The sequence below is a fragment of the Quercus robur genome, chromosome 4 (genome assembly GCF_932294415.1).
Source record: "Quercus robur chromosome 4, dhQueRobu3.1, whole genome shotgun sequence".
Taxonomy (NCBI): domain Eukaryota; kingdom Viridiplantae; phylum Streptophyta; class Magnoliopsida; order Fagales; family Fagaceae; genus Quercus; species Quercus robur.
In genome coordinates this window covers 18,301,218-18,329,063 of record NC_065537.1, presented here as the reverse complement: position 1 = coordinate 18,329,063, position 27,846 = coordinate 18,301,218, and the positions used below count along the sequence as shown (strand labels likewise).

Genomic DNA, 27,846 nt, shown 5'->3' with positions numbered 1-27,846 from the left:
TGATCAAAATCCATTGTGCAAAAAAATGTCCAACCTATAAAGAAGTTTTAAGAGATCTTTAATTTTATTTAGTAAATAACTTGGGGTTGAATGACAATTGGATCTCCTTATTCCCCCCCCCCCTCCCTTTTTTTTTTGAGAGAGAGAGAGAGTTTCAACCTATAACATCTACTCCTGATGATACTTTTTATCATCAAACCAAGACACTAATTGATTTTTGGTATAGGCGGAAAATTAACTCCAAATTTCTTATCCAACCATCAGAAATTTTACCAATTAAGTTAACTGGAACCCCAAATCTCTTATCCCCGCTTTATTAGATATTTTGAGGTCGACTTGGAGGTTTAATTAGAGGTCCATTTTCCACCAATCGCTCGGTTTAGAGAATTTTCGTTAATGCTATTTTGAAGAAATTTATTTCAAAAAAAAACCACGTGCCCATTACATGAAAATAATCTCTTATACAGCAGTAACAGCACTCTTTCTCTATAATTTTATTATCACTTCATATCATGCTTTAAGACAATATTTTATCCTTTCCATTGAATGAGAACCAAAAATAATCAATCCGCACTTCCTACACTTGTCTGTACTTAAGTGCTCTTACTTTAGATTCTTAAATCAAACTCAATCTCAAGAACCATGTGCAGAATGAAAGTTAAGGCACCTAAGAAACTCTACCTAAGTTTTAGCCATCAAATAATTCTAACACATAGGTCACATAATAGTGCAAGAGTTCTAGTTGTAACCCGCGACATCATATGCAAAATATGGCACACCAGGTTGATAATAAGATGGCACACCAGCTGGATAAGTTAGCCAAACCATTGGTTGTATTCCAAATTCACTGGGTTTGGTCTCTTGCTTTGGTTTTTCCCCCTCTGTACTGATTGGTGAGACACTCGTTAATTCAGCAAATCCAACTTTCTTCCTCAGCAAAGATGTCAAGATGACTGAATCAATGTTGTCCCCGACAACAACAATCTGACTGCTGTCCTCACCTTGTAGAGAGACTGATTCCACACCTTAAGAAAAAACAATCTGCTCATTAGTTTTAAATTCCTAATCAATTTTAACAATGATCAGATAAAAGAAATAAAAATGAGTACCTTGTAGACCAGCTGCAATCTGCATGGCCTTGGACCGAGCATTCTTTTTACCATTATTTAAGGTGACCCTGATCACTATCTTTCGCTGCAATAAAGTTGGAAGTGTCAATTAATGACATAAAAATGCTTAGGAGTACATAAGGAACAGAACTTGTAAATAATTGTTCAGCATGGCATTCATCATTACCTTCATTTTCCTGGTGAGAGAGTTCAAATTCTTATCAGGAAGGTGCAGGGTGCTTTGTTTAGCTAGCTAATTCTGGGAGTTGTTGCTAAATGTCAGAAAGAAACAAAAAGAAAAGGATATATTACCTTCGCCAGAGAGTTCAAAATCTTATCTGGGAGCAAAGTGTGTTTAGGTAGCTAGTGTCGTAGCTTAATATATATATAGGCGTAAGTTTAAGTTCACTGTTACACTAATTGTTTATCATGTCCAGAAAGTATGGTCAACTACTTAATAAAGCTTACACGCGGTTTCTTTAAGAAACCCAAATAATTAAATGGTATGCCACATAAGGACTGCCATCATTTATGGACAGTGAAGTTTGATCAAGATCAAACAAAATTTTGAAACGAATCCAGTTTAACCATGGACTGAATCTGGTATAAATAATAACATGTATAAGAAGAGCTATATTTCACACTTTCTGCACCTTTTTTTGTTTTTTCCTTTTTACCAAAGAAAAAAAATTAACTCATGTCATATTGAATAGTAACATTACAATTTTTTTTTTCAAGTTAGATTGTGATAGAGTTCTACTATGATAAGTTGTCACATCAAATGATAATCCATTTTCTTTTTCTTTTTTTAATTTTCATTTGTTTGTCTTTTTAGAAAAATAATAACATACTTTTATACATTACAATTATTAATTTTATCATATTTATTAATTACTGAAATTGCATTGAACTCTAACACCCTAATAAACATTTGAGGAATTGGTGAATGACTCCTATAACTTTAGGTAGAAAAGTGTTACATCTACAATGTTTTCAAAACAAATTTTTTGTGATAAATTATTATTTGTTTCAATTTGAATCTACTACTGAAATTACTTTTTTTATTTATTAATAACAATTAGCTAAAAAAAAATTATTGTGAATATATTGTTAGACACAACATTTCTCTTTTTAAGTATCATTCTTAGTCTAACTAAGAGCAGTGCTACTAACATAACTACTTTTATTATACATCCATAATAATTAATCTACCAACCTTATGGAAAGTAAAAGGAAAAGCACTTTTTCTTTTTTAATATAAAAGCGATTAGACCTAAAGCAAAAGCACGTGATGAAATAAAGAAAATTAGTAGAAACTTCTCTATTATTAAATTTATCTTTGTAATGGAATTATGACGAGCATCATGACATGACCTAATTATTGGACGTGTTCCTACTTTCTACTTTCCTGCTAGGAAGTTCTTACTCGTTTGATTTATATCCTTTTTGAAACCAAACTTTTTTATTTCTAGAACAACTTCTTCTTTTTATTTTCTAAATGAAGTTTTTTTAAATAATTTATTTCAAAGAACTGGAAAAAAAAATGCTCTGCCAAATGAGTACAACAGATAAAAAAAATAAAAAATAAAAATAGTTTTTTTTTTGGCTGCTGATAATAGGAAAACTTCATAAACTAAAAAACAAATATTCTTGTCAAAAAAAGTATACATAATACAACAAGGCCTGAAATAAAAGCATATGATAAATTAGAGCTTTTCGGACATCCAAAAAACCTAGGGTTACTTGCCCATTTTGCAAGAGCTTGGGTTGCTAGCCTTTTAGATCATAAACTCTTCTTAAAGCCAAAGCCCCTGCTTTATGAAAGAGTGACTATGCTTTTACCAACCCTCCTTGAGCATTTCAATTCTTGAGTCACTATTGCTAGTGTTACATAATTGCTCCGAATTTCTGCATCACAATTTAGTTTAAGAGAAATACTATATTTACAACTTTTTTCACAACAAATTTTAAGTGGCAAGTTATTATTAACTGTTATGAATGGGCAAAAAAGTAATCTAATTAAGTTGTAAACTTAAATTAAAACCAATAACAACTTACCAACTACAATTTGTTGTGAAAATATTATGGATGTAGCACTTTCCTTTAGTTTCATCCTCCGTCACAAGACTAAGACAATTATCATTTAAGTCAAATAAATTTAACAGCTACAATCAAAATGAGAAGATAGACCTAAATGAAAATATATACCATGATAACTTATCATAATCACATATAATGAATATATTTAAATTAAGTTAGTTTATATAATCAAAATATTTTTTTTCCCATCTAGTCAATTTGTAAATTATAAACTACCATTTACATGATATTAATCACAAATAATATTCTCTAAAGATTTTAGATCAATTTAAAAAGAGTTTAAATTAGGAATTTTTGTTCAATAATAGTTTAGATCACAAGTAGCTACCATTTAAATGATTTTTTTGCTTATTTTTGGTAGCTTATTTGCATAATATGAGACAAAAAACTAAAAGCTAACTTATTTCCAAAGGAATGAAAGTTAAATTATTTGAAATAAAGCTAAAACAAAAGGTAATGTGGGACCCATAAATTATAGATAATTTAAGCAAAAAACTAACTTCTAATTATTAGTTGTCAAATGCACAATAACCAACTTAAATGATAAACATAATTTTACATAACTAAATTTATATAAGTCAATATAAGAAAAGTATAAAAAAAAAAATATATATATATATATATATTGTGGTTACACGATTTTCCTGGCCCAACTAGTGTTGATTAGGCCCCGGCCCAAAGCGCAACCCACAATAATTATTTGTAGAGGATGGGTCAAAGAACTTGGCCTCAGTGAACTGGTTCGGTCTTATGCATGGGCAGTGGTTTGCAAAAGGAAAATAGAAAAACACCAGAATGGATCTTTCTCAAGTCTCATTTTATTTCTTTTTTTGTTCCTGATACCGTTCTCTCGTCCCCTTCTTTGAGGGACTTAACTACATTATATATTCTTCTTCTTTTCATCTCAGTCTTACACCTGTTAATCATCCAGGCATCCACTTGAGCACCTGTCCCATCAGACGCCCTCATCAGACCCTTTGTGAGTTGCAGAGGCCAAGGCGGTACTGTTCAGGAGTCTTTTCCTCATTAATGCGGCCAAGAGGGTGGTTGGTGCGCAATTAATGTGGTGGTAGCCTTCCGTGAGATATTTTGAATTTAATTCGTTTTATATGTTGGGAGGACGAGCTGAAATGGCTGGGGCAAGTTTCTCGTCTGGGCTCCACGATGTCCGAGGAGGAATTACTCCTCGGACAGGTTTCCTTGACGCTATTGGGGCTGAATAGCGCTTCATATGAGACTTTTCGTTGGTCAGGACGCTCCTCGGACGGGCCTGAGCTTGGAATAGCCCATCATTTTTGGGCCGGGCCCCACATATATATATATCTTATTTTAATAGATGACAAGCACAATAAGGATCTCTTACTCTAGACAATGAAATCTGCAATTGTCCTTAAAAGTAAAGAAAAAAATATATTTATAGTTTATAATGTTTCCATTAGGAGAAAAAGTTGTACTACTAAAAACCCTACGAATAGATAATTAGCACGTAGCCATTGCCCATTAGTTAGTATGCAATTTTTTTAACTAGAAAAGTTAAAAAGAAAGTGATCTTTGTTTAGAGAGAGAACGTTTTTCTTCGAGTGAGAAAGAGATTGCCAAAAATATCAAAATTGGTTACCTTAGTGGAACCCATGGTTTTATCAACATTATCTCATTTTTCTCTATTCCATTATTATCTAGAATAAACAGATATAAGCAAATGCTTCAAATAGAAATGGCTTTATAAGTTTATAAATTTAATTGACAAAAATAAAGCTTTAGAATTTAATTTAAAAGAGGATACAAATCCTATGAGAGCTTTTTATATGTAGATTCCCTCCATTCTTTTTATCGGTCTTGAAAGTGATTCATGGTAGTAATTTAAAAGTAGATTTATCAAACACGTACGTGTTATAGACAAAAACTACTTTCTTATGCAATTAAGATTCAAGAAGTAGCTTATATAAGATGGATCCAAATGGGGAAGTGTATGAAACTTTTTCGACTTTTTTTTGTGGAGGTGAGATATTTAGCCTAATTTTAGTCCAGACAAAAAATTAGACTACCTTTTATCTGTCCAGTAAAACTAGTATTAAAATGCCCTACAAATGGTTCGGTATTGTTTTCTTTTAAAAGGCAAGCACACGGTTCTCTTTTACGAAAACCGATGAATGGACTGTCGTATTTTTTGGACTACCCATAGGGGCATGGACTTTCTTTGGACCTACATCTTTAATTGACCCAATCGTGACTATGTCTAAAGGTCTATTTAGATACTGCTTATTTGTAGAAAACTAAAAACTTATTGATGAAATTACTATAGCAAAATATTTTTTAAAAGGCAAAACACTAGTCTGGTCATGCGTTTTTGTGCTTTGGCTGGTCCATGAACAATGGCATTAGACTAGCCAAAAAAACGCAAATGCAGCTTCAACACAGACACAGTGCTAGGCAAACACACACTAAATATGAGGATTATAGTCATTCAATGTAAGGATTATCTAATTTTCAAACCCCGCCTACACAAACAAACAAAAACTAAATTTTTTTTTATTTGATATACAATGAACAACAATCATAAAGCGAAAAACATAAATGGAGATTTTATTTTAGTATCATAATTCATACTAGGATGAACTTTCTATTCCCATGAAGAAAAGTTAGAGGTTGAAAGTAACCCTTTAACCTTTATAGCCCAAGCAAATGACCATTGAGATTCCCTAAGAAGAGCTGGATCTCACCTTTTGAGCCTTTATATTATACTAGTTAAGTATTCTATCATAGAATAATTGCACTAAAATAAATAGTGAGGAACGTTTCCCTCAAGGGTCCTTTTATGTCAATATCGGTAGTGGTGGGTATGTTACGTTTAAAATTAAACAAAAAAAAAAAATTTCTTTAAAATAAAATTAGCTTTCATTTATATATCCATACATGGGCTTGTAGTATGTTGGTTCAAGCATCCAAAATAGAACAAATCTCACAAATAATATTGCAGGATTCAATGAAAATGAAAATGAAAATTTCATCAAACGACAAAAAATAAGAACTTTATGGTGTTGGGTCCCTTATGATGATGAATCCCTAATATGGCCTTAACTTGGCCTAGTTTTTTTGTCAATCTTGAGAAATTGGATTGTATTTGACTTTGTGGACCCGAGTTGACCAATTCTGTTGACTGACCTCATGAACTTGGAGTGCGTTTGGATTCGACTGAAAGTTCCCTGCGTTTGCGTTTTGTCTATTTTTTTTTTTTTTTTTTTCACGCGTTTTGGGTGTTGCGGCTACTGTTCATGCACTGTTCAATGAACAGTAGCCGCAAACTTTGACTTTTCAAATTTTTTTGGACCAATCACAGCACATCGTGTACTGTTCACGGACCCACAAATTTCACTTTTCAGCAACTTTTTCATTAAAAATGGGTCCCACGATACTATTCACACATTTAAAAATTATTTCGCTACAGTGTTTTTCAGTTTTCAGTTTCAGTTTTCAGTTTTCAGCTGTATCCAAACGGACCCTTGATGGGTTATATTGATGGGTTTTTGTCTAAATGAGCCTGAGTTTAGCTAATTTTGTGGACTGAATTTTGTCAATTTTGTGGCTAAAATAACGGATTTTGGGCTTTTTCGATTTTTTAAGATAAGTATGATCAAAACCCCAAATATGTGCAAAAAATGTGGTACCTATAAAGTGTGAAGTTTTAAGAGATATTTAATTTTACTTAGTAAATAACTTGGGATTGAATGACAATTGGAATTTGGAACTCCTCATCCCTGTTTTATTAGATATTTTGAGATTGACTTGGAGGCTTAATTAAAGGTCCATTTTCCAGCAATTGTTCATTTTAGAGAATTTTCGTTAATACTATATTGAAGAAATTTTTTTAAACAAAAACCACATGCCCATTACATGAAAATAATCTCTTATACAGCACTCGGTCACATAATATTACAAGAGTTCTAGTTATAACCCACGACTTCATACGCATAATATGGTGCACCGGGTTGATAATAGTATGGCACACCAGCTTGATAAGTTGGCCAAACCATTGATTGTATTCCAGATTCACTGGGTTTGGTCTCTTGCTTTGGTTTTTCCCCCTCAGTACTGACTGGCGAGACACTCGTTAACTCAGCAAATCCAACTTTCTTCCTCAGCAAAGATGTCAAGATGACTGAATCAATGTTGTCTCCGACAACAACAATCTGACTGCTGTCCTCACCTTGTAGAGAGACTGATTCCACACCTTAAGAACCCAAAAGAAAAACAATCTAATCATTAGTTTTAAATTCCTAATCAATTTTAACAATTAATGATCAGAATAAAAGATTAAAAAAAAAAAAAAATGAGTACCTTGTAGACCAACTGCAATCTGCATGGCCTTGGACCGAGCATTCTTTTTGCCATTGTTTAAGGTGATCCGGATCACTATCTTTTGCTGCAATAAAGTTTAGAAGTGTCAATTAATGACATAGAAATGCTTTGAAGTACATAAGGAACAGAGCTTGAAAATAATTGTTCACCATGGTATTCATCGTTACCTTCATTATCTTGGTGAGAGAGTTCAAATTCCTATCAGGGAGCTGCAGGGTGCTTGGTTTAGCTAGTTAAGTCTGGGTGTTGCTGCTTAATGTCAGAAAGAAACGAAAAGAAAGGGATATTATATCTTCGCCAGAGAGTTCAAAATCTTATCTGGGAGCGAAGTGTGTTTAGGTAGCTAATTATTCTGGGTGTCGTAGCATAATATATATAGGCGTAACCGCGTAAGTTCGCAGTTACACAAAGTGTTTGTCCTGTCCAGAAGGTATGGTGTACTACTTTATGAAACTTGCACGCGGTTTGCTTGACTTATAGTTGACGAGGTCAAATTCAAATATAAGGACTGTCATCATTTGTGGACTCCGAAGTTTGATCAAGATCAAACAAAATTTTGAAATGAATCCAGTTTAACCATGGAATGCATCCAGTATAAATTAAATAACATTTATAAGAAGAGCTATATTTTACACGTTATACACCTTTTTTCTTTTTTTAATCCTTTTTACCAAAGAAGAAAAAAACTCATGTCATATTGAATAGTAACATTACAATTTTTTCGAGCTTCTTATTTTATTTTTTCAAGTTAGATTGTGATAGAGTTCTACTATGATAAATTGTCACATCACATGATAATCCATTTTCTTTTTCTTTTTCTTTTTCTAATTTTCATTTGTTTGTCTTTTCAGACAAATAATAACATACTTTTATACATTACAATAATATTATTATATTTATCAATTACTGAAATTGCACTAAACTCCAACACCGTAATAAAAATTTGAGAAACTGGAGAATGACTCCTATAAATTTAAGTAGAAAAGTGTTACGTTTACATTATTTTGATAACAAATTTGATGAAATAAATTATTATTAGTTCTAATTTGAACACACTACTGAAATTATTTTTTTTATCTACCAGTAACAATAAACTACAAAAAATTTGTTGTGAAAATATTGATAGACACAACATTTCTCTTTTAAGTATTATTCTTAGTCTTTCTCAAAAAAAAAAAAAAAAAAAAGTATTATTCTTAGTCTAACTAAGAGCAATGCTACTAACACAACTAGTACATCCATCATAATTAATCTGCCAACCTTATGGAAAATTAAGTCAAATGTTACAACTTAAGATTTATGACAAATGACCGTTGTAAAGCAAACGCTTTTTTTTTTAGTGGACGTAATAGCAATTAGCACTAAAAAGCGAAAGCATTGGATGATGTAGAATAGGAAAACTAGTAGAAACTTCTCTATTATCAAATTTATCTTTGGATTGGAACGACGTGCATCACAACATGACCCAATTATTGGACGTTTTCCTACGTACTCGTTTGATTGATATCCCTTTTGAAACCATACTTTTTATTTTCTAAAACAACTGAAATCACTGATGAGAACCAAAATGTGTGTTGGCTAGGCTTCCATGTAGTAACTAGTGTCCCAAGCTAGGAGAGTACTTCAAATAGTAGGCTTCATATAATTAAGTCCTCTAATCTGTGTAGCTACTTCTTGGATGACTTAAGGAAATAAACTAATCTGAGTGGCAGAAGTGAGAATTAACTTGCTGATAAACCCTGCTTCTAGCATTTCAGATAACCAAGAAGGATCACAAATCACTGGATCCTCTGTCTCAATATTGACAAGCAATCCCGGGTAGGGATGTTGTCCATCGTAAACTCTTTCTGTTTCTCCAAAGCTTTCAGACCATGTGGCTTTATGAGATAGCCATACACCGTCTGTCATGTCTGTCCTGATAAATGCTATAGAGACTAAAACTCTAAAGAGATACAACCATCTGTCATAAGAACTGGTTAAGGCTCTATGAGTTAGTATATTCTGTTGGATTTCAAGGGGTAAGGTTCTAATGGCAAGTCTCATTTTTTGTTGAATATTAGGGTGGAACTTTGAAAAGCTTGTTCCCAGAAGATATCTTTTTAGAGACTGTGATTCTGTCTTTGTGGTGCTCGAATCTCCATCCTCTTTGCCAGGGAGTTGACAACCAAGTGCTTCAATAAATGCACTGGTGCTAACAAGATGTAATTCCAAAGCCTTAAGGGTCTTTTGGAATAAGGGTTTATGTCTGAGGATGAAGGCTGCTTGTAAATTATGAAGAAGTAATTTAATATGAAAAGGAAGGTTTGTAAATTCTCCGCTCTGAAAAATGAGATCAATGTGGAGCACTTTTTGCAGAATTTCACTTTTTCCACCACATGAATACATTGCCTCTGCTAGCAACGTATCCTGAAGGGATATTGTCTCTATCGAGACGCCTTCATGCTAATCCAAAGTCTTCATTGAAGCCTTTCGGATTTCTTTTTCTTTGGGTTGCACTGCTGGTGCCTTGCCCTTTCCTTTCATGTTTGCTCTATAGTTTATTTCAAAAAACGAAAATAATAAAATAAGTTGTACCAAATGAGTACCGTAGAAAAAAATATTATTTTATTTTTATGTTGCTAATATTAAACTAAATAACAAATATTCATCTCAGAAAAAAAAAATACATAATACAGGGCTTGAAATAAAAGCACATGATAAATTAGAGCTATTTGGACATCCAAAAAACCTAGGGTTACTTGCCCATTTTGCAAGAGCTTGGGTTGCTAGCCTTCAAGATCATAAACTCTTCTTAAAGCCAAAGCCCTTAGCTTTATGAAAGAGTGACTATGCTTTTACCAACCCTCCCTGAGCATTTCAATTCTAGAGTCACTATTAATGCTTGTGTAACATAGTTGCTCCCAATTTATGCATCACAATATAGTTTTAGAGAAATGTTATGTTCACAACTTTTTCACAACAAATCTTTAGTGACATTTTATTATTAACTGTTATGGGTGGACACAAAAGTAATTTAAGTTTTAGATTCAAATTAAAAACAATATCAATTTATCACCTATGATCTGTTGTGAAAGTATTGTATAAATATTATGGATATAGCACTTTCCATTAGTTTCATCCTCCAAAACAAGACTAAGACAATTACCATATAAGTCAAATAATTTTAACAATTACATTCAAAGTGAGAAGATAGACCTAAATGAAAATAAATACCACGATAACTTATGTTAATCACATATGAAGAAAATATTTAAATCAAGTTAATTTATATAATCAAAATATTTTTTTTCTCATTTAGTCGATTTGTAAATTATAAACTACCATTTAAAAGATATTGATCACAAGTAATATTCTCTAAACATTTTAGAACAATATCGTTTCTATTATGATAACTAGGTAAGAACAAATTTTCTAGCTCATGAAGATGCTAAGGTGCAAAAGAACTTAAATCTTTGGAAAGCATTTTTTTTTTTCATTTTTTAATATTTAGTACCACAAAAAAGTAAGTCAATAGAGAATTTGTTCTATAATCAATAAACAATAAATAAATAAACTCTCTAGAGTAGTTTTTTTTTTTTTTTGGTCTTTTAAGAGTAGAAAACCTTTCCAAGAACATTATATACTCTATTGATCACCACGAAGAACTCTTCCAATGGTAAGTTATCTCCCTTCAACCCCTCTCTCTCACTATGGACCAATTGATAATCTATCTATACTACTATTTAAGAGGCTTCCACTGTTTGGAATCCTCAATTTTAATACCCAAAATACCCTCAATCTATTCTTTTACAAGTTTTTCAACTAATAGGATAAATCTAAAAAAAAAAAAAAACACTGCCTGTTGAATTCCACTTTCCATGTTTTACACCTAAAAAATTGCTTTTATTTTTATTTTATACAAGATAGAATTTCTACTCTAACCTAATCTAAGTGTATACGTATGTGAAGCTCTCTCATAGAGACTTAAACCCCAGCCCTTACCCCTCACACCCCACAAGCATTTATACTTGTAGAGTAACCATCGCACCAAGGGTGTGCAGTGGTCTAAAAAAGTGCTTTTAATATGCCAATAATGTTTTCCACTTTTTCAATTACCAAGTTCTTTTCTTTTCTTTTTTTTCCTTTTACAACCGATTATATTTAAATTTCACTTCTCATGTTTTTACTTTATTCAATTTTTTTTTCTTTCATTTTACAACCGATTACATTTGAATATTAAAAAACTACATTTTGGGATTAAATGAAAATTTATAACTGCCATAAATAAAATTTTAAAAAAAAAAAAAAAAAAAAACAACAACAACAACAACACTAAAAAATAAAGAAACTTGGATCTTGGAGCCTTTCCTTTAAGAAAAATAAATAATAAAAAAAAACCTAAGCCTTTTTCCGCAACAAAATAAATAAAAAATATTAAAATTTTGTACTTTGTTTTGTTATGAATCTGTACTAAGTGACTACATTTTAGGACTATCATAAACACATAACACAGCCATGTCCATTTTTCTCAAAAAAAAAAAAAACCCACATCCATTTTTACTTCCATCAAAAATGTTATTCCATCAAAAATGTTACATAGAGTTTCTTGGTTTTAAAGGTAATTGTGAAATCCTGAATTTAAGCTCTTTTTAACTATTGATATGAATGTGTAGTTAGTGGCAAAATTTTAGGATTGAAGATAAGTAGATAACTCCCATCAATAAATCAAAATTTTCTCTTAAAAAAATATAATAAACAATTAAGGAAAGATGTGTAAATAAAAGTTTGGATAAATGAAACACTTAAAAATGAAGTATTCTTTTTCTATACTTCACTAAAAACATGTAACCGCGTAAGTTCACAGTTATACCAAGTGTTTGTCCTGTCCAGAAGCTATGGTGTACTACTTTATGAAACTTGCACGCGGTTTGCTTGACTTATAGTTGACGAGGTCAAATTCAAATATAAGGACTGTCATCATTTGTGGACTCTGAAGTTTAATCAAGATCAAACAAAATTTTGAAATGAATCCAGTATAAATTAAAATACGTTTATAAGAAGAGCTATATTTTACATTTTATACACCTTTTTTTTTTTAATCCTTTTTACCAAAGAAGAAAAAAACTCATGGAATATTGAATAGTAACATTACAATTTTTTCGAGATTTTTTCAAGTTGGATTGTGATAGAGTTCTACTATGATAAATTGTCACATCACATGATAATCCATTTTCTTTTTCTTTTTCTAATTTTCATTTGTTTGTCTTTTCAGACAAATAATAACATACTTGTATACGTTATAATAATATTATTATATTTATCAATTACTGAAATTGCACTAAACTCCAACACTGTAATAAAAATTTGAGAAACTGGTGAATGACTCCTACAAATTTAAGTAAAAACGTGTTACGTTTACAATGTTTTGATAACAAATTTGATGAAATAAATTATTACTAGTTATAATTTGAACACACTACTGAAATTATTTTTTTTATCTATCCGTAACAACAAATTACAAAAAAATTGTTTTGAAAATATTGATAGACACAATATTTCTCTTTTAAGTATTATTCTTAGTCTTTCTCAAAAAAAAAAAAAAAAGTATTATTCTTAGTCTAACTAAGAGCAATGCTACTAACACAACTAGTACATCCATCACAATTAATCTGCCAACCTTATGGAAAATTAAGTCAAATGTTACAACTTAAGATTTATGACAAATGACCGTAGTAAAGCATACGCTTTTTTTTTTTAGTGGACGTAAAGCAATGGATGATGTAGAATAAGAAAACTAGTAGAAACTTCTCTATTATCAAATTTATCTTTGGATTGGAACAACGTGCATCACGACATGACCCAATTATTGGACGTTTTCATACGTACTCGTTTGATTGATATCCTTTTTGAAACCATAATTATTATTTTCTAAAACAATTGAAATCACTTATGAGAACCAAAATGTGTGCTGGCTAGGCTTCCATGTAGTAACTAGTGTCCCAAGCTGGGAGAGTACTTCATATAGTAAGCTTCAAATAATTAATTAAATCCTCCAATCTATTTAACTGCTTCTTGGATGACTTTAGGAAATAAACTAATCTGAGTGGCAGAAGTGAGGATTAACTTGCTGATAAACCCTGCTTCTAGCATTTCAGATAACCATGAAGGATCACAAATCACTAGATCCTCTATCTCAGTATTGAAAAGCAATCATAGGTAGGGATGTTGTCCATCGTAAACTCTTTCTGTTTCCCCAAAGTTTTCATATCATGTGGCTTTGTGAGATAGCCATACATCGTCTGTAATGTCTATTCTGATAAATGCTGTAGAGACTAAAACTCTAAAGAGATACATCCATCTATCATAAGAACTGATTAAGGCTCTATGAGTTAGTATATTCTGTTGGATTTTGTAAGGTTGAATTTATTCAACCATCTAATTGGCTTTATTCCGTGCCAAATTTGCTTGTAATTCAGCATTTAGTAACCCTGTATTTAGGTGGGTTTGTTGTAAGGGTAGTGAGTGAGATAGAGTGAAGATTGCTCAAGAGTGTGCAAGAAAACAGAGTGTCGCGGCTGGGACTCGCGGGTGTCTCGCGGCTGCAAGCCGCCAGAAGTAGCACACGTGCCAAGCATGCTGGAAGATGAACAGTCATGCTAACTGGAGCACTACAGGACAAAACAGGACAACTGGACATACGGTTAACTCGCGACTGGATCTCGCGACTTAGTCAAGCCACAAGGTCAAGCCGCGAGCTACCCCTGTTTTGTAAAACCTGACGTTTCACATTCCTCTCCCACTCCAGTATAAATACCCCTTTTACCCACGATTGAAAGAGAGCTTCCAGAGAGAATTTTGAGAGAGAAACCCTAAAGAAAAACAAGATTGTTTCACCCACAATCTATACCTTAGAGTTTCTTCAAATTCCTCTACTCTCTTCCTCTCCATTGTCAAATCCTTGAGAGGCATTATACCAAACCTGGTTCTCACCATCATCATCACTGTGAGACAGTTGTTTGGATTTCTGGGAAGCAGTTAGGAAGGAACCAATCTTCATTGGTTGATGCTACGGTCTAGTAGTGGAATCCGGGAAGCTAGAAAAGAAAAAGGTTCGACGCAACCTCGTTGGAGCAAGAAGCTTGGAGGGCTTAGGTGCACTGGGTAGATTAGGCTTGGAGGGTCTATTGCTGTCCTTGTATCCCAACTGTATTTTCTAGTGGATTGATTACCGCTTGGAGGGCGGCGGAGAGGTTTTTCGCCGAGGACTTCGGTTTCCTCTTCGATAACACATCGCGTGTTGTCTTTGTGTTTGCATCTTCCTTCCTCTCTATCTTTGCCTTTTTATTATCTGTTGTGGTTTTATTTTGTTATGGCTTAGATAGTCTTTAACCAATTTCGTATTATAGCATGTGTTAAGTTTCCGCACACTAGTTGTTTGACATATTGCTTGTATTGGTTAAGTTGTAATTTGGGGGTCTAAACGTTCAAAGGTGTTTTGTACACGTTTTTGAACTTTCAGATTTCGAGGGTAAGGTTCTAATGACTAGTCTCGTTTTTTGCTGAATATTAGGGTGGAGCTTAAAAAGGCTTGTTCCCTTAAGATATCTTTTTAGAGACTGTGATTCTGTCTTTGTGGAGCTTGAATCTCCATCCTCCTTGCCAGGGAGTTGACAACCAAGTGCTTCAATAAATGCACTGGTGCTAACAAGATGCAATTCCAAAGCCTTAAGTGTCTTTTGGAATAAGGGTTTATGTCTAAGGGTGAAGGTTGCTTATAAATTATCAAGAAGTAATTTAATATGACAAGGAAGGTATGTAAATTCTCTGTCCGGAAAAGTGAGATCAGTGCTTCTTGCAGAATTCACTTTTTCCACCACATGAATACATTGCCTCTGCTAGCAACGTATCCTGAACGGATATTGTCTCTATCGACACGCCTTCATGCTTATCCAAAGTCTTCATTGAAGCCTCTCAGAATTCTTTTTCTTTGGGTTGCACCACTGGTGCCTTGCCCTTTCCTTTCATGTCTGCTTTATAGTTTATTTCAAAAAATAGAAAAATTAAATTAAATAAGTTGTACCAAATGAGTACCATAGAAAAAAATATTATCTTATTTTTACGTTGCTAATATTAAACTAAAAAACAAATATTCTTTTGAAAAAAAAAATACATAATACAAGGCTTGAAATAAAAGCACATGATAAATTGGGGCTATTCGGACATCCAAAAAACCTAGGGTTACTTGCCCATTTTGCAAGAGCTTCGGTTGCTAGCCTTCAAGATCATAAACTCTTATTAAAGCCAAAGCCCTTGCTTTATGAAAGAGTGACTATGCTTTTACCGACCCTCCTTGAGAATTTCAATTCTAGAGTCACTATTAATGCTAGTGTTACATAGTTGCTCCCAATTTATGTATCACAATACAACTTTTTCACAACAAATCTTTAGTGGTATATTATTATTAACTGTTATGGGTGGACAAAAAAGTAATTTAAGTTTTAAATTCAAATTAAAACCAATAACAACTTACCACATATAATTTATTGTGAAAGTATTATAAAAATATTATGGATATAGCACTTTCCTTTAGTTTCTTCCTCCAAAACAAGACTAAGACAATTACCATTTAAGTCAAATAATTTTAACAATTACAATCGAAATGAGAAGATAGACCTAAATGAAAATATATACCATGATAACTTATGTTAATCATATATGATGAAAATATTTAAATCAAGTTAGTTTATATAATTAAATTTTTTTTTCTCATTTAGTCAATTTGTAAATTATAAACTATTAGTTAAATGATATTGATCACAAGTAATATTCTCTAAACATTTTAGAACAATATCGTTTCTCTTATCATAAGTGGGTAAGAACAAATTTTCTAGCTCATGATGATGCTAAGGTGCAAAAGAACTTAAATCTTTGTAAAGCATTTTTTTTTTTCATTTTTTAATATTTAGTGCCACAAAAAAGTATGTCAATAGAAAATTTGTTCTATAATCAATAAACAATAAAGAAATAAACTCTCTAGAGTAGAATTTTTTTTTTTTTTTTTTTTTTTTTTTGTCTTTTAAGAGTTGAAAACCTTTCCAAGAACATTATATACTCAATTGATGACCACAAAGAACTCTTCCAATGGTAAGTTATCTCCCTTCAACTCCTCTCTCTCACTACGTACGAACCAATTAATAATTTATCTATACTACTATTTAAGGGGTTTCTCCTATTTGAAATCCTCAATTTAATACCCAAAATGCCCTCAATCTATTCTTTTACAAGTTTTTCAACTAACAGAATAAATATGTAAAAAAAAAAAAAAAAAATCTGCCAGTTGACTTCCACTTTTCATGTTTTACTCCTAAAAAAGTGCTTTTAATATGCCAATAACATTTTCCACTTTTTCAATTACCAAATTCTTTTTTTTTTTTTCCTTTTACAACCGATTATATTTAAATTTCACTTCTCATGTTTTGTTCCTAAAAAATGCTTTAATTTATTCAGTTTTTTTTTTTTTCCCTTTTATGACCGATTACATTTGAATATTAAAAAACTACATTTTAGGATTTAAAAAAAAATTATAACTGCCACAAATAAAATTAAAAAATAAATAAAGAAACTTGGATCTTGGAGCCTTTCCTTTAAGAAAAATAAATAATAATAAAAAACCTAAGCCTTTTACCGCAACAAAATAAATAAAAACTATTAAAATTTTGTACCTTGTTTTGTTATGAATCTGTACTAAGTGACTACATTTTTGGACTATCATAAACACATAACACAACCATGTCCATTTTTCTCAAAAAAAAAAACCCACATCCATTTTTACCTCAATCAAAAATGTTACGTAGAGTTTCTTGGTTTTAAAGGTAATTGTTAAATCCTGAATTTAAGCTCTTTTTAAATATCGATATGAATGTGTAGTAAGTGGCTAAATTTTAGGATTGAAGATAAGTAGGTAAGTCCCATCAATAAATCAAAATTTTCTCTTAAAAAAATATAATAAACAATTATGGAAAGATGTGTAAATAAAAGTTTGGATAAATGAAACATTAAAGAATGAAGTATTCTTTTTCTATAATTCACTAAAAATAAAAAATAAAAAAAAAAGTTCGGATATGCCCACAAATATGAGACTGAATTCAGTACTGATAATATAAAAAATATATATGGATTTTAACTCAATATTGATGAAAAATTATTTCACCTGCAAATGCATAATACTCATCACTATATATATATATATTATAATTGAAAAATATAGTAATTTCAAATTATAATGAATGCAAATTATTAACTTTATCCAACAAAATAAAAGAGTCTCTACTCAAAGGCTAGTGTGTGTCTATATATATATATATATATTTGTAATAGCATAAAAGTGTGGTGTGCGGAAAATGAGTCAACTGAAGATGTAAGCCACGACCACAATCGACATAAGGGACCCCTTGAAGGAAAAGTTTCTTTTTATTTATTTTAGTGCAATCTTTCCATGATAGAACGCTTTCAACTTTCAAATTTCAACTTTCAACTTTCGTCATAGGAATAGAAGGTTGATCACTAGGATAAATTATGATACTTGAATAGAATTTCAATTTATGATATTTGCCCTGTGATGATTGTGATAGGAATCACCTTATTCCTATCCAAATAAGAAGAAACAGGGGATTTGAAAGAAGAATAGAACAGAGAGAGATTAGAGAGAAAAGAAATAGGAATTAAGAAGGAAAGGCACAGGAAATTGCATTAGTTTTCTCATTGATTCCCACATTCAGAACCTACATTCCTTTATACCCCAAGCCTAACAGAATTGGGATACATTGGCACTTCCTATAACTGCTACTAACTAACTACCCCATCCCTCAATAGCTGTAACTAACAGAATAATACCAATTACAACTATCCCTTAATTAACTACTCAAGACTTAAACCCATATACATGGTAGTAGCAACCTCTGATCCAAGCACAGTAGCCCTTGGCCACATCAGCACTCCCCACACCAGCCATCAGCACTCCACACACCAACAGCACCAATACCCAAAGCACTCCTAATAGATTGCTTATTGTCATCAAATATTAACATGAGTTTTTTTTTTTTTTTTTTTTTTTTTGGGTGTAAATTGAGTTCAAAAATTTGATAATCATTATATAAAACGACAATAATTCTCATATTTAGACACAGTCGTGACCGCGTCAACTAAAGAAGAAGAACCGAAGAAAGCCCATGTCCTATAGGTAGTCAAAAAAACACCACAAACTATTCATTGGCTTTTAAATTTTCATAAAAGAGAACTGCAGACTTGCCTTCTAAAAGCACAATAACCAACTATTTGTAGGACATTTTTCTACAACTTTTACTGGACAGATAAAAGGTAGGTCTAAATTTTTGTCCAGACTAAAAATGGGTTTATCCACCCAGCTCCACAAAAAAGGTGAAAAAGTTTCATACACTTCTCCCATTTGGATCCATTTTATAATTAAGCTGCTACTTCGTGAATCTTGATTGCATAAAAAAGAAGTTTTGTCTATAACATGCGTTTGATAACTCTGCTTTTAAATTACTCCCATGAATCACTTTTCAACACCTTGAAAAAAAAAAAAAAAAAAAAAAAAAGAGTAGAGGTCAAATTTTCATATTATTATTTATTATAAGCAACCAATAAATAAAATAAATTTTTTTTTCTAATAACTGTGAAGTGGCTTTTGTCTAATTTGGTACAAATTTTTTTTCTTTTTAGTTTTTTGAAATAAACTATTTAAAAAACCTTCATTTAGAAAAAGAAAATTGGTGTTTTAGTAATAAAAAAGAAAGTATGGTTTCAAAATGGATATCAATCAAAGAACCGATAAAGGGAGAGATTCAAGGTTTTTAAGGTTAGACCGAGATTCAACCAAAATCAAACCGTGATAACATCATAATTACTTTAATAATTAATTATTAAACTTATAAAACTAGCAAAATTGACTAATATATCTATATGTGTGAGGAAAATTCAATGATTTTCAAGTATATATTTACAAATTAAATAAAAAGTTAATAAAATAGAATAATAAGCCATGAAAAATATTAAGAGTTATGATTAATTTTTTAAGTAAAGTTGAATATCTTTGAAGGATTTTAAATATAATTTTTTTTATTCCCTTTAAGAGATGGATAATTTAATTCAGTAAAATAGAATTGTTTCAAATTGTTTTAAAAAAATTGCGTTAATGTGAGTGCCATTAACCTTGGAATAGGGAGGTTTTTTTTTTTTTTATGTATTTCACATTTTGTACACCAAAATGATCCTGACTGTGGTTTCACCTTCTTTCCATAAAGTATACATAAAATGTAATACCAACCCGTCGTTGTATCAATGTTGCTTGTTACAATACCATAGCATTTCACATCCTACAATGAACTTTGAAGTTAATATGAATTTTTTTAAATGTAAATATATAGTATGATGTATTATTATTTTTTCAAGTAAATGATGAGTATGATTTGAAATGATTAATAAACTTGTTTCGTAGGATCCCATTCAATGCATTTGATCTCTTCTATTGTCTTCATATTTTTTAAAGATAAGATTAGCAATATATATATATATATATAAAGATAAATCCTCCTATGAAATTTGTTTTGCATGTATTTTTTATCTTTCTTGTATAGAATCATGGTTTTGACCATTCCTATCGTTGAATTTTTTTTAAAGACAATATTATGTAAATGGCATTTTGTGAGATAGTATATGCTATTTATCAAAAAAATTTCGAACCCATTTTCCAAGTTGTGACTAAATACAAGAAAATAAATATGTTTTCTAGAAAATGTTTATCAAAAAATGTTTTCCATTAAAAAATACGTATAATCTTTCCATTAGGAGAAAAAGTTGTACTACTAAAAGCCCTACGAGCAGATAATTAGCGCGTAGCCATTGCCCATTAGTAAGTATGCAAATTTTTTTAACTAGAAAAAGTTAACAAAGAAAGTAATCTTTGTTTAGAGAGAGAGTTTTTCTTCGAGTGAGAAAGAGATTGCCAAAAAAATCAAAATTGGTTACCTTAGTGGAACCCATAGTTTTATCAACATTATCTTATTTTTCTCTATTCCATTACTATCTAGAATAAACAGATATAAGCAAATGCTTCAAATAGAAATGGCTTTATAAGTTTATAAATTTAATTGAAAAAAAATAAAAGTTTTAGAATTTAATTTAAAAGAGGATACAAATCCGATGAGAACTTTTTATATGTAGATTCCCTCCATTATTTTTATAGTTAAAGATATTGGGGGGGGGGGGGGGGGGGGGGGGGGGAGGGAATTTGACTTCTACTTTTTTTTTCTAGGTCTTGAAAGTGATTCATGGGAGTAAGTGAGAAGTAGAGTTATCAAACACATACGTGTTATGGACTAAAACTACTTTCATATGCAATCAAGATTCACGAAGTAGCTTATGAGATGGATCCAAATGGAGAAGTGTATGAAACTTTTTCAACTTTTTTGTGGACGTGGGATATTTAGCCTAATTTTAGTCTAGGAAAAAATTTAGACTTCCTTTTATCTGTCCAGTAAAACTAGAATTAAAATGCCCTTCAAATAGTTGGGTGTTGTTTTCTTTTAGAAGGCAAGGCTGGCAAGCACGCGGTTCTATTTTATGAAAAGCTAATGAATGTATTGTTGTGTTTTTGGACTACCTATAGGGGCATGGGCTTTTTTTGGTTCGTCCCCTTTAGTTGACCTAGTCACGATTGTGTTTAAATATGAGAATTATAGTCATTTTATATAAGGATTATTTAATTTTCAAACCCCACCTATAACAGCAACAACCGAAAAAAAAAATCAATTGATTTTTTTATTTGATATACAATGAGTAATCATCATAAAGCAAACACCATAAATTAAATTTTATTTTAACATCATAATTCACACTAGGATGAACTTTCTATTCCCATGAAGAAAAGTTAAAGGTTGAAAGTAACCCTTTAACCCTTATAGCCCAGGCAAATGACAAATGAGATTACCTAGAAAGAGGTGGACCTCACCTTTTAAGCCTTTGAATTATACTAGTAGAGTATTCTATCATAGAAAAATTGCACTAAAATAAATAGTGAGGAACGTTTCCCTCAAGGGTCCCTTATGTCAATATCGGTAGTGATGGGTACGTTACGTTTCAAATTAAACATAGAAGATTTTCTTTAAAATACAATTAGCTTTCATTTACAAATCCATATATGGGCCAGTTGTATGTTGGTTCAAGCATCCAAAATAGAACAAATCTCACAAATAATATGACAGGATTCAATGAAAATATAAATTTCATCAGTTCGATGAAAAATAAGCACTCTATGGTGTTGGGTCTCTTAGGATGATAAATCCCTAATATGGCCTTAACTTGGTCTAGTTTTGTGTCAATCTTGAGAAATTGGATTGTATTTAACTTTTTGGGCCTGAGTTGACCAATCTTGTTGACAGGCCTCATGAACTCGATAGGTTTTCGGCTAAACTTCATAAGCCTGAGTTTAGCTGATTTTGTGGACTGAATTTTGTAAATTTTGTGGCTAAAATAATGGATTTTGGGCTTTGTCGATTTTTTAAGATAAGTACTTTCAAAACCCCAAATATGTGCAAAAAATGTCCCACCTATGAAGTATGAAGTTTTAAGAGATCTTTAATTTTACTTAGTAAATAACTTGGGATTGAACGACAATTGGAATTTGGAACTCCTTATCCCCACTTTATTAGATATTTTGAGGTTGACTTTTTTTTTTTTTTTTTTTTTTGAGGGGAATTTTGAGCTTGACTTGGAAGTTTAATTAGACATCCATTTTCCACCAATTGCTCAATTTAGAGAATTTTCATTAATGCTATAATGAAGAAATATATTTCAACAAAAAACCACATGCCCATTACATGAAAATAGTCTCTTATACAGCACTCTTTCTTTATAATTTTATTATCACTTCATATCATGCTTTAAGACAAAATTTTCTCTTTTCCATTGAATGAGAACCATAAATAATCAATCCACACTTTTCTATACTTAAGTGCTCTTACTTTTGATTCTCAAATCAAATTCAATCTCAAGAACCATATGTAGAACATAAGTTATAACACCTAAGAAACTTTACCTAAGTTTTAGCCATCAAATAATTCTTACACATAGGTCACATAATATTGCAGGAGTTCTGGTTGTAACCCGCTACTTCATATGCATAATATGGTGCACTAGGTTGATAATAATATGTTACACCAGCTGGATAAGTTGGCCAAACCATTGATTGTATTCCAGATTCGCTTAGATTGGTCTCTTGCTTTGCTTTCTCCCCCTCAGTACTGACTGGCGAGACACTTCTTAACTCAGCAAATCCAACTTTCTTCCTCAGCAAAGATGTCAAGATGACTGAATCGATGTTGTCTCCAACAACAACAATCTGGCTGCTGTCCTCACCTTGTAGAGAGACTGATTCCACACCTTAAGAACCCAAAAGAAAAACGATCTAATCATTAGTTTTAAATTCCTAATCAATTTTAACAATGATCAGAATAAAAGATAAAAAAAAAATTAAAAAAAAAAAATGAGTACCTTGTAGACCAACTGCAATCTGCATGGCCTTGGACCGAGCATTCTTTTTGCCATTATTTAAGGTGATCTGGATCACTACCTTTTGCTGCAATAAAGTTTAGAAGTGTCAATTAATGGCATAAAAATGCTTGGAAGTACATAAGGAGCAGAAATTGTAAATAATTGTTCAGCATGGTATTCATCATTACCTTCATTTTCCTAACAGGGAGCTGCAGGGTGCTTTGTTTAGCTAGCTAAGTCTGGGTGTTGCTGCTTAATGTCAGAAAGAAACAAAAAGAAAGGGATATATTATCTTCGCCAGAGAGTTCAGAGTCTTGTCTGGGAGCAAACTTTGTTTAGGTAGCTAATTATTCTGGGTGTCGTAGCTTAATATATATATATATAGGCGTTACCGCGTAAGTTAAGTTCACAGTTACACTAATGGTTTGTCCTGTCCAGAAAGTATGGTCTACTACTTTATGAAACTTGCACGCGGTTTGCTTGACTTATAGTTGACGAGGTCAAATTCAAATATAAAGATTGTCATCATCTGTGGACTCTGAAGTTTGATCAAGATCAAACAAAATTTTGAACTGAATCCAGTTTAACCATGGAATGAATCCAGTATTAATTAAATAACATTTATAAGAAGAGCTATATTTTACACTTTCTACACCTTTTATTTTTTTTAATCCTTTTTACCGAAGAAGAAAGTAACTCATGTCATATTGAATAGTAACTTTACAATTTTTTCGAGCTTTTTATTTTATTTTTTCAAGTTAGATTGTAATAGAGTTCTACTATGATAAATTGTCACATCACATGATAATCCATTTTTCTTTTTCTTTTTTTAATTTTCTTTTTTTTTAAATTCTTTTTTAATTTTCATTTGTTTGTCTTTTTTGACAAAAAATAACATACTTTTATACTTTATAATAATATTATCATATTTATCAATTACAGAAATTGCGCTAAACTCCAAAACTCCAACACCGTAGTAAAAATTTGAGAAACTGGGGAATGACTCCTATAAATTTAAGTAGAAAAGTTTACGTTTACAATATTTTCATAACAAATTTTATGAAATAAATTATTACTAGTTCTAATTTGAACACACCACTGAAATTACATTTTTTATCTACCAGTAACAATAAGTTACAAAAAATTTGTTGTGAAAATATTGACAAACACAACATTTCTCTTTTAAGTATTATTCTTAGTCTTTCTCAAAAAAAAAAAAAAAAAAAAGTATTATTCTTAGTCTAACCAAAAGCAATGCTACTAACACAACTAGTACCTCCATCATAATTAATCTGCCAACCTTATGGAAAATTAAGTCAAATGTTACAACTTAAGATTTATGACAAATGACCGTAGTAAAGCAAAAGCTATTTTTTTTTTTTTTTTTTAAAGCGAAAGCATTGGATGCATATGATGTAGAATAGGAAAACTAGTAGAAACTTCTCTATTATAAAATTTTTCTTTGGATTGGAACGACGTGCATCACGACATGACCCAATTATTGGACGTTTTCCTACGTACTCGTTTGACTGATATCCTTTTTGAAACCATACTTTTTAATTTCTAAAACAAGTGAAATCATTGATGAGAACCAAAATGTATGCTGGCTGGGCTTCCATGTAGTAACTAGTGTCCCAAGTTGGGAGAGTACTCCGGATAGTAAGTTTCATATAATTAAGTCCTCCAATCTGTGCAGCTGCTTCTTTGATGACTTTAAGAAATAAACTAATTTGAGTGGCAGAAGTGAGGATTAACTTGTTGATAAACCTTGCTTCTAGCATTTCAGATAATCATGAAGGATCACAAATCACGGGATCCTCTGTCTCAGTATTGATAAGCAATCTCGGGTAGGGATGTTGTCCATCGTAAACTCTTTCTATTTCTCCAAAGTTTTCATACCATGTGGCTTTATGAGATAGCAATACATCATCTGTCATTTATGTCCTAATAAATGCTGTAGAAACTAAAACTCTAAAGAGATACATTCATCTGTCATAAGAACTAGTTAAGGCTCTATGAGTTAGTACATTCTGTTGGATTTCAAGGGGTAAGGTTCTAATGGTAAGTCTCATTTTTTGTTGAATCTTAGGGTGGAGCTTTGAAAAGCTTGTTCCCATAAGACATCTTTTTAGAGACTGTGATTCTATCTTTGTGGAGCTTGAATCTCCATCCTCCTTGCCAGGGAGTTGACAAATAAATGAACTGGCACTAACAAGATGTAATTCCAAAACCTTAAGGGTCTTTTGGAATAAGGGTTTCTGTTTGAGGGTGAAGGCTGCTTGTAAATTATCAAGAAGTAATTTAATATGAAAAGGAAGATCTGTAAATTCTCCATCCGGAAAAGTGAGATCAGTGCGAAGCACTTCTTGTAGAATTTCACTTTTTCCACCACATGAATACATTGCCTCTGCTAGCAACGTATCCTGAAGGGATATTGTCTCTATCAAGACGCCTTCATACTTATCCAAAGTCTTCATTGAAGCCTTTTGGATTTCTTTTTCTTTGGGTTGCACTGCTAGTGCCTTGCCCTTTCCTTTCATGTCTGCTCTATAGTTTATTTCAAAAAATGGAAAAATAAAATAAAACAAAATAAGTTGTACCAAATGAGTACCATAGAAAAAAAATATTATTTTATTTTTACATTGCTAATATTAAACTAAAAAACAAATATTCTTCTCAAAAAAAAAAATAAAAAACATAATACAAGGCTTGAAATAAAAGCGCATGATAAATTAGAGCTATTCGGACATCCAAAAAACCTAGGGTTACTTGCCCATTTTGCAAGAGCTTGGGTTGCTAGCCTTCAAGATCATAAACTCTTCTTAAAGCCAAAGCCCTTTGCTTTATGAAAGAGTGACTATGCTTTTACCAACCCTCCTTGAGCATTTCAATTCTAGAGTCACTATTAATGCCAGTATTACATAGTTGCTCTCAATTTATGCATCACACTATAGTTTTAAAGAAATGTTATGTTCACAACTTTTTCACAACAAATTTTTAGTAACATGTTATTATTAACTGTTATGAGTGTGGACAAAAAAGTAATTTAAATTTTAATTAGATTCAAATTAAAACCAACAACAATTTACCACCTTTGATTTGTTGTGAAAGTATTGTAAAAATATTGTGGATATAGCACTTTCCATTAGTTTCATCCTCCATTACAAGACTAAGACAATTACCATTTAAGTCAAATAATTTTAACAATTACAATCAAAATGAGAAGATAGACCTAAAAGAAAATATATACCATGATAACTTATGTTAATCACATATGATGAAAATATTTAAATCAAGTTAATTTATATAATCAAAATATTTTTTTTTCTCATTTAGTCAATTTTTAAATTATAAACTACCATTTAAATGATATTGATCACAAGTAATATTCTCTAAACATTTTAGAACAATATCGTTTCTGTTATCATAAGTGGGTAAGAACAAATTTTCTAGCTCATGAAGATGCTAAGGTGAAAAGAACTTAAATCTCTGTAAAGCTTTTTTTTTTTCATTTTTTAATATTTAGTACCACAAAAAAGTAAGTCAATAGAAAATTTGTTCTATAATCAATAAACAATAAAGAAATAAACACTCTAGCTAGAGTAGTTCTTTTTTTTTTTTTTTTTTTTTTTTGTTCTTTTAAGAGTAGAAAACCTTTCCAAGGACATTATATACTCAATTGATCACCACAAAGAACTCTTCCAATGGTAAGTTATCTCCCTTCAACTCCTCTCTCTCATTACAGACCAATTGATAATCTATCTATACTACTATTTAAGGGGCTTTCACTATTTAGAATCCTCAATTTTAATATCCAAAATACCCTCAATCTATTCTCTTACAAGTTTTTCAACTAACATGATAAATATGTTTAAAATAAATAATAATAAAAAATATAAAAAAAAAACGTTTTTCAACTAACATGATAAATTTGAATTCCACTTTCCATGTTTTACTCCTAAAAAGTGCTTTTAATATGTCAATAGCGTTTTCCACTTTTTCAATTACCAATTTTTTTTTTTTTCCCTTTTACAACCACTATTTAAATTTCACTTCACATGTTTTACTCCTAAAAAATGCTTTAATTTATTCAGTTTTTTTTTTTTCCTTTTCTTTTGCAACCAATTACATTTGAATATTAAAAAACTACATTTTAGGATTAAATGAAAATTTATAACTACCATAAATAAATTTTTTTTTTTTTTTTAAAAAGCAACACTAAAAAATAAAGAAACTTGGATCTTGGAGCCTTTTCCTTTAAGAAAAATAAATAATAATGAAAAACCTAAGTCTTTTACTGCAACAAAATAAATAAAAACTATTAAAATTTTGTACTTTGTTTTGTTATGAATATGTACTAAGTGACTACATTTTAGGACTATCATAAACACAAAACACAGCCATGTCCATTTTTCTCAACCAAAAAAAAAAAAAAAAAACCCACATCCATTCTTACTTCCATCAAAAATGTTATTCTATCAAAAATGTTACATAGAGTTTCTCGGTTTTAAAGGTAATTGTTAAATCCTGAATTTAAGCTCTTTTTAACTGTTGATATGAATATGTAGTAAGTCGCTAAATTTTAGGATTGAAGATAAGTAGATAACTCCCATCAATAAATCAAAATTTTCTCTTAAAAAAATATAATAAACAATTAAGGAAAGATGTGTAAATAAAAGTTTGGATAAATGAAACATTTAAAAATGAATTATTCTTTTTCTATACTTCACTA

At 31.1% G+C, this 27,846-nt stretch overlaps 3 protein-coding genes across 7 annotated transcripts in view; all 3 read right to left on the bottom strand.

The window, feature by feature from the left end:
* The window catches only part of LOC126720744 (heavy metal-associated isoprenylated plant protein 46-like), a 53,026-nt gene extending 51,566 nt beyond the window's left edge, over window positions 1–1,460 (bottom strand). Inside the window, exon 1 of the mRNA XM_050423532.1 lies at window positions 1,307–1,460. The gene's annotated coding sequence lies outside the window, so the exon portion shown is untranslated. The remainder of the gene's footprint in view (window positions 1–1,306) is intronic.
* Window positions 1–23,451, bottom strand: part of LOC126720745 (heavy metal-associated isoprenylated plant protein 47-like) — a 36,121-nt gene extending 12,670 nt beyond the window's left edge. The window contains exons 1-4 of one of the 3 annotated variants that reach the window (XM_050423534.1): window positions 23,303–23,451; window positions 23,115–23,199; window positions 22,660–23,003; window positions 517–681 (exon numbers count right to left, since the gene is read on the bottom strand). In XM_050423534.1, the coding sequence (XP_050279491.1) occupies window positions 22,696–23,003; window positions 23,115–23,199; window positions 23,303–23,308 (399 nt within the window). In that variant the 5' untranslated portion in view covers window positions 23,309–23,451 and the 3' untranslated portion in view covers window positions 517–681; window positions 22,660–22,695. Of the gene's footprint in view, window positions 1–516; window positions 682–22,413; window positions 23,004–23,114; window positions 23,200–23,302 lie in introns of those variants that run through there. The other 2 variants (XM_050423535.1, XM_050423533.1) reach the window with 2 other exon arrangements.
* On the bottom strand, window positions 517–7,931 carry LOC126720746 (heavy metal-associated isoprenylated plant protein 46-like). 3 transcript variants are annotated; one of them, XM_050423538.1, is made up of 3 exons: window positions 1,297–1,445; window positions 1,110–1,194; window positions 517–1,025 (listed from the first exon to the last, which is right to left on the bottom strand). In XM_050423538.1, exons 1-3 carry the CDS (start codon window positions 1,300–1,302, stop codon window positions 739–741), a joined length of 378 nt encoding a protein of 125 aa, XP_050279495.1. In that variant the 5' UTR covers window positions 1,303–1,445; the 3' UTR covers window positions 517–738. The 3 variants fall into 3 exon arrangements, with proteins under 3 accessions (XP_050279495.1, XP_050279494.1, XP_050279493.1); XM_050423537.1 differs by lacking the exons at window positions 1,110–1,194; window positions 1,297–1,445 and adding exons at window positions 7,545–7,629; window positions 7,733–7,931 and having other exon boundaries at window positions 690–1,025; XM_050423536.1 differs by lacking the exons at window positions 517–1,025; window positions 1,110–1,194; window positions 1,297–1,445 and adding exons at window positions 7,044–7,437; window positions 7,545–7,629; window positions 7,733–7,927.
* Window positions 23,452–27,846: the final 4,395 nt, after the last annotated feature.

What these genes read in the sequence shown, in the direction of transcription:
- LOC126720746 (XM_050423537.1), bottom strand. An exon ending in GATTGCAGTTGGTCTACAAG is followed by an intron (nt 1,026 to 7,544) that starts GTACTCATTTTT and finishes TTTTTTCTTAAG; the next exon opens with GTGTGGAATCAGTCTCTCTA.